At 42.5% G+C, this 14,866-nt stretch overlaps 1 protein-coding gene across 4 annotated transcripts in view; it reads right to left on the bottom strand.

Moving 5' to 3' along the window:
- LOC134813402 (serine-rich adhesin for platelets-like) overlaps nucleotides 1-14,866 on the bottom strand; it is an 87,503-nt gene that overhangs the window by 38,045 nt on the left and 34,592 nt on the right. For 2 of the 4 annotated variants that reach the window (XM_063821141.1, XM_063821142.1), the window contains 3 exons: nucleotides 8,227-8,279; nucleotides 2,420-2,465; nucleotides 123-2,279 (listed from right to left, as the gene is read on the bottom strand). In XM_063821141.1, coding sequence (XP_063677211.1) covers nucleotides 123-2,279; nucleotides 2,420-2,465; nucleotides 8,227-8,279 — 2,256 coding nt within the window. The remainder of the gene's footprint in view (nucleotides 1-122; nucleotides 2,280-2,419; nucleotides 2,466-8,226; nucleotides 8,280-14,866) is intronic. The other 2 variants (XM_063821143.1, XM_063821144.1) reach the window with 1 other exon arrangement.

Below are 14,866 nucleotides of genomic sequence, written 5' to 3'. Positions count from 1 at the left end.
ATCTTACGATTACCGCCCACTCAAAACGGACTAACGCGGTTCACACAACAAATCATACAACTCACACGGTAAATCACACATGCAGGGCTCAATATAAATCACACATTCACACACGCTCTCACCTCTCTCTCGAAACTCTTGTTAAACCTGGTGCCTGGTGGTGTATTTGCTCGACGATTAAATGGACTGACAGGCTCAGAGGGGTCTACATCAGAAAGTGGATTCCGGAAACGAAGGCTCAGAGGTGAAACATTGCTTCCTGATCCTTCTAAACGCTGGGATCCTGTGGAGCCACCTCCTTCAGAACTTTTGAATCGCGATGATTGGGTTGACAAGCTGGTCCCAAAACTATCAAATCGAGACGATTGGGTTGACAAGCTGTTTCCGTAACTATCAAATCGAGATGATTGGGTGGACAACATTCCCGAACTTTCATATCGAGACGATGTAGAAGACAAGGTATTTCCAGAGCTCCCTAATCTCTGAGATCCGGCAGTAAACCTGTTGTACGGTTCTCCTGGATCGAACGTGTCCCTTGAGTCGCTGTAAACGAACGTGCCCCTGTTTCTCAATTTGTCAGGAGTAAAAGATCGGTTCTGTCGGAAGAACGGCGAGGCATTTTCTGCGGAGTGGAACACGTGATCATTGGGTGGACTGCAGTATTGAGACTCCTGGTCAGATAGAGGGTTGGGAACAGGATAAGGCCAGGTACTGTCTTGTGGAGGGACAATTGGTTTGTATTTTGGTGGTTTCACAGGGGGTCGAGAAGGCATGGTTACGTTAGGGGGTCTTGAGGGGAGAGTTGCACCACGAGATCGTGGTCGGGGAGAATCGTTGGGACTGTGAGGAGGTAGAGTGGGACTAGGTTCCGGAGGAAGGGTTGGTACTGGTCGGTTTGGCGGAGGTAACATCGGGTGAACATCAGGTACTGGCCGGTTTGGTGGCGGTAACATCGGCGGAACGTCTCTGTGTGGAGTCACGTGGTGGTACCTGCTGCCACTCCCGCTGGAAGCATACCGTGTTCTTGATTTCTCCTCTTCAGAGTAAGCAGTGTACCGTGGTTGTGGAGCAGCTGGTGTTCTCAGCTCTGCAGGATTAAAGTAGTTATCTGAGTGGGTCCTACGGTGACCTCTCTGGTATTTCCCACCCCCTCGTTTCGGTGCAGGTGGAGTCTGGTGCACTTTGTTCCTACTGCCAGACTGCATGCTGCTCGACCTAGTTTTTTCGTCTGGTTTCTCAGTGTAGGCCCGTGCCCCGAAGGAAACTGTGGCCCCTCTTTGTGGCACACCCTGCTCCTCAGACATATGCGGACCAACCAGCTGGTAAAGATCCACATAATCAGGATCCATGTCTCTGAGTATTATGGGGTCTGGTCTAAGTTTAGAAAGCGCCTTTAGTTCCTGCTCCCAAACGTTGAGCTCCAGCCTAGATTTAGCCGCCAGAATTATTGGAGCCTTGGCAATTGGTTCAATTTTTATAACGTAAGGAGGATTAGCTGAGCTGTTGCATGTTGTGGTTATTTTCGATCCTGGAAGGTAAACTGAATCTTGTGGCCATTCATCAGTCCCACTTACATATTCCCTTAATATTGATCCGATGACGACGTAATGACGGTAATCCCACTGGTCACCACTCCGCCTGTTAGACTTTTTCAGGGTTCCAGAAAGGACAACAGTCTCCGAGCCTGACTCAGTTTCCAACCACACATCATCAGAAGCTTGAGATCCTCCGTGAGATGGGAACTCGCGTTCAAAGGCTGACGTTAGTGATGCTTTGTTAACTTCTGTGTCAGGAGGTGACTTTGGGAGGCTGCTCACACTTTTAGAAGATGTCCTCTCTCGACCCAGTGTAATGCCTTTCAGGGTAGTGAGACTAGAAGTAGCCATCTGCTTTATGGTTGATTTCGTTAGAGTGTTCACCGGAGTCCGCTCTGTTGATCTCGCTGCTTCTCTCAAACCTTGGACCCAGTGATCCCTAGACTGCTGGTTTTGGGCTGCTAAATATATGGTCTTCTTTCCTTCGCCCCATATCTTGAATACCCATTCTTTTTTGTGCTCGTCAAACTTGCTTCTACAAATGGAATAATGTGGCAGATAAACTTTGGTGACCGAGAGATGGTCTTTGGGAGACTTGCTGATGTACAAGGAATTGTCAGAACAAACACACCACCGTTGGATCCAGGACAGACGAGTTTTACGCATCAGGAACCCATACAGAGGCTCCGAGTCCTCATCTACACCCATTTGCTGGTCGATGGTCAATATTTTGCGTGCTTCGTCCTGTACAAATCAGGGGATGAAATCACCCTGCACTCAACTTACACTTTATAGTCATGAAGAAGTTTATAGAGTTAATACTTTATAAAGTTGTACGATGAGGGAAGATTATATCTAAAGAAGTTTATTGTATGGTTTCTTACCATCAGTTGATCACGCTCACTTATGTCAGACATCTTCTGCTTGTTCCTGAAAATAAGGTAATTTAAACTAATTTAGGATTTCTTACGGTTTCTGAAACCGCTGAGTTGATTAAGCATCAGATTTACGGATGGATAATTTGCGGTTATATTATTGACGACTGCGCGCAGTCAACAAGTTTTGTGAAATTAATTCTGTTATGCGCGGCTCAATATTACAAGTACCATGGCATGGTTATCGATAAAATTGAAGCGCGCCGTACGTATATGTGAGGATCGAATTTTCCCGCTTTTCTATCAGTGCGAAAAATTAAATTATGGACCCGGCATTTGTCAATGATTCCAAGATGTATGAAATGGACCTTAATCATAATTAATTAGGTTAATAAACTCTTCGACTAAAAACTCTTCTTGGCACCTGGCAGCAGAATACTATCTTATCGTCCCTCATTAGATTAATATCAACCAACTAACTTTATCAATATAAGTTCAAAGCCAAAGACACGGTTCTTTTCAAATGAAATAAAATTAAAACTAGTTATCTCGATACACCCCTACCTGTCTGCCAGAGTATGTGAAGTATAACGAATCAGACAGGAACGCTTAAATGAACAAAGCGGGCCTGCAACACCCCGGGGCACTAATCAGAACACTAACTCAGCCATTCAAACATGAAATATCAATTTCAGTGGACCACTGGTAATGTTATTTTCAAGTGCATAAATTTTATATCCTGTTATTTGGTAGGCCTGGGGGTTACCAGAACAACACTAAAAACGGATAATAACTCAATAGATATTTAGTAAACTTGGTGAACTACTGCGTGTTGCCCATATTAGATGTGGCTATTTTTATAAGCCATGAAAGTCCTAGGAAGACCGCAAATGCGGCACTGGCTCCTTAAGATGGCTAATAGAAAGTTTGCAGACAGTTCAAAAAAACTAGGAAAAACTTCAACTCCAATAGACCCATAATAACTCTAATTCAAAACCACCAAACAGAGATGCATAAACAATAACAGAAGAACATGATATGTGCATATAATAATATCACGACAGCAGTCTCCAAACGGCACTCCTGAGCAACCAAGTATTGAAGTTTCCTATTTGCAGGCTTGCACTTGTAAGCTTGTGTTTCATGTTAGCCACAGTGGCGCCAGCCCCTTCACCCATATTGTACATTGCTAGCACAGGTTTCAGTGCGATCTAATGCTCTATATTAGTCCATTAGTTCCGGAATAAAGGTGACGTAACACTTAACAGAGAACTGTAACAAATGGAGACTGCCAAAAGATACAGTCACGTGATCACGTCAAACCAATCAAATATCAACATTTAAGAGGGGAATAGCATTAGAGCGCTATGACAGAGATCGAGGAGAATTCGGCAATTGTAAGCTAGTGTTACAACTAATGTTGGGGGGGGGTGTCATGTCCGTCTATGTCCGCCTATGTCCTGTCCTTTTTGGATTCTATGAGACAACGGACGTGTTTTTTGGGACATTGGCGGACACGGACGGACATTGGCGGACTCGGACGGACATTGGCGGACTCGGACGGACATTGGCGGACTCGGACGGACATTGGCGGACTCGGACGGACATTGGCGGACCCGGACGGACATTGGCGGACTTGGATGGACATTGGTGGACATTAGCGGACATTGGTGGACATTAGCGGACAAACATTTTGAGGACTGAAGAGTACTGAAGAGTACTGAAGAGTACTGAGGAGGATGGCTGAGAAGGATGGCTGAGGAGGATGGCTGAGGAGGATGACTGAGGAGGATGACTGAGGAGGATGACTGAGAGGGAGGAGAAGGATCAGGAAGACCCAGGAGGAGGAGGACCCAGAAGGAGGACCTAGGAGGAGGAGGAGGAGAACTGAGGAGGATGACTGAGGAGGAGGAGGATGGCTGAGGAGGATGACTGAGAGGGAGGAGGAGGAGGAAGAGGAGGAAGAGGACTGAGGAGGAGGAGGAGAAGGACTGAGGAGGAGAAGGAGGACCCAGGAGGAGGAGGACCCAGGAGGAGGACCCAGGAGGAGGACCCAGGAAAAGGCCCCAGGAGGAGGAGGAGGATTGGGGAGGAGGAGAACTGTTGAGGACTGATGAGGAGGACTGAGGACGGGGAGGAAGAGTAGGAGGAGGACTGAGGAGGGGAGGAGGAAGAGGACTGGGGAGGATGGCTGAGAAGGATGGCTGAGGAGGATGGCTGAGGAGGATGACTGAGGAGGATGACTGAGGAGGATGACTGAGAGGGAGGAGAAGGATCAGGAAGACCCAGGAGGAGGAGGAGGAGGACCCAGAAGGAGGACCTAGGAGGAGGAGGAGGAGAACTGAGGAGGATGACTGAGGAGGAGGAGGACTCAGGAGGAGGCACGAGGAGGACTGAGAAGGAGGAGGACTGAGGAGGACCCAGGAGGAGGACCCAGGAAAAGGCCCCAGGAGGAGGAGGAGGACTGGGGAGGAGGAGAACTGTTGAGGACTGATGAGGAGGACTGAGGACGAGGAGGAAGAGTAGGAGGAGGACCGAGGAGGGGAGGAGGAAGAGGACTGGGGAAGATCAGGAAGACCCAGGAGGACCCAGGAGGAGGAGGAGAAGGAGGACCCAGGAGGAGGAGGAGGACTGAGGAGGACTGTGGAGGAGGACTGACGATGACTGAGAAGGAGGAGGACTGAGGAGTACTGAGGAGGATGGCTGAGGAGGATGGCTGGGGAGGATGGCTGAGGAGGATGACTGAGGAGGATGACTGAGAGGGAGGAGGAGGACTCAGGAGGAGGACTCAGAAGGAAGAGGAGGAGGACTCAGGAGGAGGACTTAGGAGAAATGAGAAGGAGGACTGAGGAGAACTGAGGAGGAGGAGGAGGAGGAGGACTGAATAGGAGGAGGAGAAGGAGGGGGACTGGGAGAGGACTGGGGAGGAGGAGGACTGATGAGAAGGATGAGGAGGAGGACCCAGGAGGAGGAGGACTGAGGACCGAGGAGGAAGAGGAGGAGGATGAAGAGGAGGAGGAGGACCCAGGAGGAGGAGGACTGAGGAGGAGGACTGAGGAGGACTGAGGAGGACTGAGGAGGATGGCTGAGGAGGATGACTGAGAGGGAAGAGGAGGAGGAGGACCGAGGAGGACTGAGAAGGAGGAGGACTGAATAGGAGGAGGAGGAGGGGGACTGGGGGAGGACTGAGGAGGAGGATGGAGGACTGAGGAGAAGGATGAGGAGGAGGACTGAGGAGGACTGAGGAGGAGGATGAAGAGGAGGAAGAGGAGGACCCAGGAGGAGGACTCAGGAGGAGGAGGAGGACTGGGGAGGAGGAGGACTGTTGAGGACTGATGAGGAGGACTGAGGACGAGGAGGAGGAGTAGGAGGAGGACTGAGGAGGGGAGGAGGAAGAGGACTGAGGAAGATCAGAAAGACCCAGGGGGAGGAGGAGGAAGAGTAGGAGGAGGAAGCATCTAAATGTTATTTCCATTTTTGTCCGTTTTTGTCCATTTTTGTCCGTTTTTGTCCGCTCTATTTTTTGTCCGTTTTGAAAATATAGGGTACCGAACGGACAAAAAACATGATCCCCCTATAACAGCAAAAATTGAACATTTTATTTAGCAATTTAGGTGTCCATTAATGTCCGCCTATGTCCGCCTATGTCCGTCTATGTCCGCTTATGTCCGTCTATGTCCGCCTATGTCCGCCTATGTCCGCCTATGTCCGTCTATGTCCTGTCCTTTTTGGATTCTATGAGACAAGCGGACATAGACGGACGTGACACCCCCCCCAATGTTACTTAGAACATCGAAACAAACAATTTATTGAGGGTCTGCCAGAGGTAAAATAATTTGAACTAACTAAAGTCACAGTATAAGTTACAGTACAAGTCAGTGTTATCTGTTTAAATAGGCCCCTGAGATAGCTGAAAATTAAAACCCTCTCCTCGGTTTTAAGCTTGCTATGGAACAGACGTATATTTAAAACAGAGCAATGAGTCGTCAGACGTTCGATCACCACCCAATTTTATGGTGGCTAACCATGAAGCATTATTACATATCTTATAACATTTTGAAGTTCTATAAAACACCTACCCCAGGGACAAAAGGGAATCGCGGCATGTACGGAATCGCGAATTTTCCCATTATTTGCGACAAATTTTATGTATAGTTTAATATACCGCGAAATGTAATTCGTGGTATCGCGATTTTTGGCCAAAATCGCCGCGAAATCCTTTTGTCCCTGACCTACCCTGATATATTTTGCAGGATATCTGGTACAAACAAAAACTACGGTACAATAAAGTCAAAAGGGAAGCCAAAATTTAAACAAGTAAAGATGACAATCGAGCAGCAATATTGTTAACACTAAATATAAATCAACGTGATCTGATTGACGTAAGATTTGCGGGATGGGCCCTGCTCCCCATGCCATACTCAAAGTAAATATCAACTCTAGAACCCACCAACAACAGGAAACCCTCACCTGGCATAATATCTATATCTAGATATGTCCCCTCCTGCACTGCTACTTTTCTTCAGTGTCAGGTGCATCTGTGCTCGCCTCTCCTCGAAGTACTCAATAGCTGGTTTCCCGGGGGAAACTTCCCGGATAGGCTCCCGCCGGTAGGTCATATAAAAGCAGCTGCTGTCTCACAAACTACAACATGTATAAGACGAAATGTGTGGCCTGGTCAAGCTGTGTTCTAATTAGAAAGGTAAACCGTCAAATAGATGAGTTAATGCTGTATGCATGAACTGCTTAGAACCGCGATTGGACAACTTTAAACACAAGTTTTAATTTAGTGCTGCTACCGGATAAGAAACCGTTCTACCATCACCGTTTGCAAATTAACACTGTTAAGCTGGTTTGAGTCAGAAATTCAATTAACAAATTATCATGGCTTAGTTCATATTTTATATAGTTGTGATAAAACATATTTCGATAGTGAATTTATGTGTAATGGTGACCTATTGGTATGCAAATGTTAAATCTTATAGATTTGTTCATGGCTTAGGCTTGAAGGTGATTTTAATAAACGCTTTCAAAAATATTTTTTCCGTCGTCAAATATTTTGTTACAATTATTTACTACTTTTCAGCGTTCATCACTCATGTAGTCATTTCGCAACCATGCAGTCACTCTGCAAAAATTAATGTAACTTTTTTGCCAACTGTTGTACCTGATTTCCCACGGAGCACATGCACTTTCAGTTAAAATCGTGAAAAAAGGACCCAAATTGCACAGTAGACCTCAAATGTTATGGTCAAATGACTTGGAAGCCGCAACCTTTTGTTGATGGCAAATTAGTTAATGGACCAGGCTGCCACCTCGTGACCTTGCACTAGGTACACCACGTGACCTACCATAGTACTAGGCAGTGTACTATGAATATTGAATATATGTACCTCTATGTACAGTAACATAAGGGACGCTGTATGTTTCAAACTTTAGTGAGGTACGTAAGATTGAGGGTTACTCCCACCTAGGAGCTTTGTATAAACTGGCATGAACAAACTTGTACAATTTAATGTACAGATTGTGGGTAAATGCTAAAGAATTGCAATATCACACAGTTGTGAAATAATGATTTTATTCTGTAGAACTAGAAAGTGTGTATAATAGCTTTAAAACACAAGATTGCATACTTGTGCTCTCAATACATTCTGAAGAACCAACCATTAAAACTAAATTGTCTAAAATACAATTTGTATTTATTCGAACCCTTCAGAAATTCTCATATGTTCGAGAATGATAATATAATTTAAGTGGTTCTTCAAAAGTTCGAGAATGATAAGTGGTTAAAATTTCTCAAATATTAGGGTACTTACTTCTTCCTGAAGCGTTTGGGTATGGGGGCTCTGATAAAAGTCTCTGGTTCTTCCTGAAATTAGAATAGATTAGGGAAAAATTAAAATCAGACGAATCAAACATAGGATACGATATGATTTAAAATTAATCATAGGCGTGACATTTCCGGTAGCTCTAGATAAATCTACTTAAAACGGCTTTATATTTTTACGATTCGTCTGTTAGTTCTTGCACGTTTAATGTCATGCACTTAATTTTCAAAGTGCATTACATTTAGGGCAAGTGCACCTCCCAAATACTTCTAACATAGTGTAATTTCTTGGAATAATATTCATTTGCATGTTATTTATTATTATGTTAATAGTGCGTACTAATAAGTACAACACATCAATCGTCAGACAAAAGACGTAATGTCATTTAATCTCTGATTAAGAAGCAAGATCACTTCGTCATAATAAGTACGGCAACCTGCCAACAGGAGAGCTGTCCTAAATGTTCAGTCTTAGTAGAGTCACGTGTTGAGTCACGTGATGGAGAAGGCTTGTGAGGAGCCTCTCAGATATTAGGATGAGTGGATTATTAAATATAGCTTTATCTAGAACGTTATAGAAGATACGTTAAGATATTACTGATAATGTGCGAGGACAGCATTTGTACTGTATCTACTCAACAAATAGATTGAAAAGCAAGCCACAAACAAAAATTTGATAGACGAGAACTTTTACTTAGGAATAAATTTGTAAAAATATGTGAAGTTGGTCAATCAGGGTTATCAGTAGAAATAGGAGACTTTATTGTATTTTCAACAGACATATTCATAATGACACATGGTTCCTCGGAAATGAATCAAAAACCACTTAATAACCCCTTTATTTCATTTATGAACTCGTTGATAAGTTAATATAGTAAATGTGTACTGTATTTATACAGTACACAGATTTACATCAATTATAAATGATGTAATTTGGATTTTCTCTGATTGTAGATGAGACCAAAGTCTACTTTTCTGTTATCCAAGTATGAAATATATCTTATTGGATGTATTTTTGAGTCAGGCAGTCGGCAGTAATGTAAAAACCTTATCAAATCAAAACTTTTAAAAATTATCTGTTCAGTTAGTTTCATTTGTCGCTGTTAAATGTACCATTATCTACAAGTTAAATCACTAAGATTAAGAACTCCTAACAGTCAGCCCCACCAACCAACTAACAATTTCACGATAAGAACTGGGACTCCAATTAATTAACCAATCAAACCTTGAAAAAACCTTGACAATTCCGAGTCTTATCATACAGACAGTTGTAATATTCTTAAAGACTTTCACAATCCTGCCACCCCTGGGGAGTATTATTTTAACAGTTCTGTCTGTCAGGTAGATAATATGGTTAATATTATGTCTGTCAGTATCTCACCAGTACTCTACGACACCTCCTCTCACATCAGTTTAACACCTGGATACACACCACCCCTGTATCTGACGGAGTTAACAGGTACTATCTGTTAACCCCGTCACAGCACAGTGTTATAGATAATTATAGGGGAGGGATACAGAACACAGATGTGTGTGTTGGGGGATATTGTAAGTTGGACTGGTGGTGGGCATGTGCTACCAATGTGCTACCAGCCTGGTGTACCAGTGCCACCTAGGAGCGGTGAATCTTGCGAGGGTAAATGGTGTGAAGTGTCGGGTGGTGGTGTGAAATGATGTGTTATAGTGTTATCTGTGTCTAGTAGAGGGCAGAGGTGGTATTGTTCAGCTAATATATCACTATCATAGTTATCTAGTAACAGTACGCGCTATGTAATCTTATCATAATTAGAGTACTGAACGTTACCCGGTTTATGAGCAATCTGAGGTGGGTTAGCAGTGAGTCAGTAAGGAATGGCCCGGATGGCAGTAATAAGGTCAGTAAGAAATTAGGACTGAGGTTAAATTGGGATCAGTCGATGGTGCAGGGCTGTAACTTTAGGTATGAAGTCATAGGACAATAAGACAGACCCTGATGTAGGTTTTGGCAACATTTTGCTGTATGTATCAGTGTAAACGTGGTACTGATCACTGTAAATGTCAGAATGTCTGAATGCACATTGTGCATTGTTACAGTATTATAAGATTTGCTTGCATGGCTGATGAATGTTTATTGTAATTTATCTCCTCTGATTAGCGAAGATACCAATGTTTTAATCCACAATAAATCTTGACATGTAGTTTAACTCTGTTGACTCTTTCTCTTGAGCATGACGATTTTCAGAGCAACAGCGATCATTGACTACACTGCCCATGATCATCTCCGAAAGTGCGGGAGATCTTCTTGCCACAAGTATTTAAACACACTTAACACAGCAGCACTTATTATGTGTATTTGTTTATAAATTTCATAATATATGTGCATACGAAGAGTGCGAGGTCGGCGCTGTTACAAACAGGCGTTTTCCAAGCTCAGGAGCCAATCAGAACGTTTGATTTCTTCATGTGCAGCCAATGAAAACGGTCAGAAACATCACGTGATCAATCGGGGTGCTTGTTTTCGTCAGATACATGATGTAGATGTTTCAGAGTGAAAAGAGTGTAGATTAAGACGAAAAAAACGGCGAATGAGATTCCTTGGGGCTCGGAGTAAGGACTGAATCTTTTATTTTATTGTGGACGATTTTGTTTTTAAATTGTGAAAACGAAGTATGCAATAATTGGAAATTTCAGTACAAGCACAGTTTGAAAATGATAGTTATAAAATATAGATGCAATAGAGCAGTTATCTAAACTTAAAAATTAAAAAGTTAAAATTTTAAAACTCATGATCTCACAAGTCACAGGATGATCAGAGTTCAAAATGTTTCCAGTTATTTTGACGAGTGACGTCTCCTCCGTGACTTTTCAAAACGAGAGCGTCACATGTTTTAATACAGCTTAAGCTAATTTCTTTGCAATATATCGCGATATGTGTCTCGAACATGTAATATTAATTAATACGGGCTGTTGACCCCTCAAGGTCCAAGGGTCCTGGAGATTGCAGTGAAATATGATGGTACTACATAAAAACCTTCAGTTGCGATCTTTTTTTGGCTGATTCCCCAAACTTGAGGTAGAGTCAGGTCAGAACATATTCTGACGAAGGACCCGGTGGTGTTCAATGTTTCTCAAGTAACACGACTGTCATGGGTAATTATTTCTAAAACGATTAGCAGAATTATTTTGAGTCATTTAAACTTGAAGATTAAATCGGTCACTCTCTCATTCTCTCTACACATGCTGCCGTACATAATAACACACTACTAACATATTGGTAGCTGTAACATAGTGGTCCAAGGTTCCGTACATTAGTAGTGTAGTAACACAGATACATGTAGAGTACACTGCATATCATTTATATCGTCTGTCAAAGCCACTCTTTTCACTACGAACAGGACCACACTTAAGGGGGCATATCCCAAAACAGTGGTTTGTGCCGTCCAGACCAAATGACCTCATAGGCAGTTCAGTGACCTTCTAGCGCACCGTTTCCACACAAAAAAAATTATTTTGAGAATTCCCATTTTTGTAATCGAGCATTTCCTGGTTAAGAGTGCAATTTTCGGAAAAAATTATTTTGTGGTTGAGACGCTATAAGTTAATTATTTCTTTCGGTATCGGGTTGAAATTTTGCTCGCCGTTTATTCACATCTATGTCAAGGTGTGTGTAAAATCTTGAAATCGTATCTAAAAAGGCTGGTGTGTTATGAATTTTTAAAGTCAAAAAGCTAAAATTGTCCTTTTCAGGCTTATTTTAACAAAAAGTCAGTCAGGGAAGATCGGATTATTTGATGCTTGACATCAAATTGTTCTCTGAATTCTGGCGCAGTTTTTGATGCCCTCAAAAATGTTCTTACTCATTCACCTTCTGATCTATTGGACCTCAAAGCCAAACAACAAATTTAGGCACATTTTTTGTTTTTAATATTTACTGATTTTTCTAAAATTTTGATAGGAATGTGCTAGTGACTTTTTGAAGGGTGCAAAATAACCGCAACTAGCACATTTATATATGAGTTATGAACAAAAAAACACCCTAAACTGCTTCCCTTTGGAGTTATGGGAGAAAATGTGATTTTTTATCTGCAAAGCCAAAAAGCCTGAAAAGGACAATTTTAGCTTTTTGACTTTAAAAATTCATAACACACCAGCCTTTTTAGATACGATATCAAGATTTTACACACACCTTGACATAGATGTGAATAAACGGCGAGCAAAATTTCAACCCGATACCGAAAGAAATAATTAACTTATAGCGTCTCAACCACAAAATAATTTTTTCCGAAAATTGCACTCTTAACCAGGAAATGCTCGATTACAAAAATGGGAATTCTCAAAATAATTTTTTTTGGTGTGGAAACGGTGCGCTAGAAGGTCACTGAACTGCCTATGAGGTCATTAGGTCTGGACAGATTTGGGGTATGCCCCCTTAACAAGCTGAGGTATTTGAATTTACACAACAAGTGTTATCACAACTTCCTGCAACAAGTGTTTCAAATATGTAATGAATTGTTTCAGCATTATTTGAGTGATTACTGTCATTATCCGGGAGCACGGGACCGTTATTTGTTTACTCAGCTACACTACAGCTATGCTACACTTAAATAGCAATTCATCGGCTGTAACTCTGTAATTATATTTTATTTAACCTGTTGATAACTGAGGGAATTTGTATTCTTATTGGAATACTCAGATAGGGGTGGCTTAAATCTGTAACAGACTACTGAGTAGTTCTCAATAGATAATTCCTAACTGCCATCTGGGACTCCAGATTCAAATAGAAACTCAATTATTTGATTTTTTAATGAACACAGACAGAGATCACGACTGTGAAATCAAATTTTCTGATAATATCACCGTATCGGGATACTAGGCTATTACGGAACTACTATTTTTATCAGTGAAAACTCAATTAATCAAATACCAGGTAATCACTGAACTGAATCCTCTCCCACACCATGTACTAGCAACTCCAGGGTTCAGCTCTGACTACCTTTACAAGGTGGGACACTCATCTAGAGCTAGTATTACCACAGTTATTACCACGTATCTCACATCCCCTCACACCCCCCACAGTTACTCCAGATCTATACAAGGGCACATCTGGTACCACTACCAGTCTCAACAACACTGGATCAGAGCCCACGTGATACCAGTCCGGACAACACTGGATCAGAGCCCACGTGATACCAGTCCGGACAACACTGGATCAGAGCCCACGTGATACCAGTCCGGACAACACTGGATCAGAGCCCACGTGACCATCAGAGATACACAGGGTGCTAACTAGTACACATTACCTCGAAACAATTCATTACAGAAACCCAATCAGTTCTGCACAAACTTACCCGTGTTAGATGGCTCTGATAAGATTTCATGAAACCCAGTATTGATGGATGGCAAATTAGTTTAGTAACTATGGCCAGGGTGCCAGCGGGGCCGGGCTGGACCCCCGGAGGGGTCGCTCAACAGGTGCTTCACCTGGGTGAAAACGTGATAAGGTGGGTGGTGGGTGTCTAACCGCTGAGCGGTGTGAACCCTTCAGTTATCGTTCAGGGAGTGGTAGAGATGTGGGAATTATATTGGGAATGTCAAAGGCAAAAGATACTTGGAGCTGGTGCCGAATTATAATCACAGAGTTTCAGATATTACCGGTCTTTAATGGTCACATAGACTTGCTGAAGCTTTGATCTTTATAGATTTATATGGCGGTAGTAATGAGTTTTTGACAATTTTGTGATCAAAGAACTAAGAGAAATAAGATTAAACATCTATTTTGGGATGAGCCCTAAATTAGTAAATTGCAGTGATCGTATTAGACACGTCATATATCCAAGTAGTGAAGTAGTAGCCCCTAAAAAAAGGAGTGACCAACACTCGCCAGGTGGAGAATATTTTGCAGAATGTTTTAACGGAGCTGAAGATGGCACATTTCTAAAGATCTGTTGATGATCTAGTAGTAGCCAGGATACTTACAAAGGAGGTAGTCAACTAGAATGACAATGGTATTAGTCCTTTACAAATATGTTGTCTGGATAAAACGTTATTGAGTTACGCAGACAGGTTCGTTCGTGTTATTTCTAAGTGATGAACCAATACTCAATAGTAGTGTAGCTGCACCCTTGGCCCATGAAGAGTTGACCTTCTGAGAAGACTTCAAGTCATATATTAAATCAGTTAATATTTGTTTTTTAAAGGTAATTATAATCAATTAGCGATCCCAGCACCACTACAACACGCCCGGTAAAGACTAGTTTTGTTATTCTCATGAAGCATCATTCTGCAGTGTTCTACTGTTCTCACCTTTGTTTATCTAACAAATGTAAAACAAACACAACACATTAACCACTTCTTCACCAACCACTGAAGATCACCACTTTCCTGAACTCTAGATATGAATCACATATTTTGGTGAATAGCCAATTGAGAGCAGTTTTCCGGGGTGCAGATTGAAAGGCATTTGATGTTTAACATGGCAGTGGCAGTGTTCGTGATTTAATGGGGTCCATATTTGTGAACAAATCATGATGACGCAATGAACTCCTTACTGTTTACAACCATCGCAGCACATTTTTTGATCTTGTCAAAACGGTTTCAATTCTTTCGACTTCTCGACGAAATCAGAATATCATTAATCTCCACAAATCCAT

The sequence above is a fragment of the Bolinopsis microptera genome, chromosome 3, assembly GCF_026151205.1.
Source record: "Bolinopsis microptera isolate Bmic1 chromosome 3, MBARI_Bmic_1.0, whole genome shotgun sequence".
NCBI classification, from domain to species: Eukaryota; Metazoa; Ctenophora; class Tentaculata; order Lobata; family Bolinopsidae; genus Bolinopsis; species Bolinopsis microptera.
Note: the sequence above shows the minus strand (reverse complement) of the source record. Positions and strands in the feature narration are given on the sequence as shown.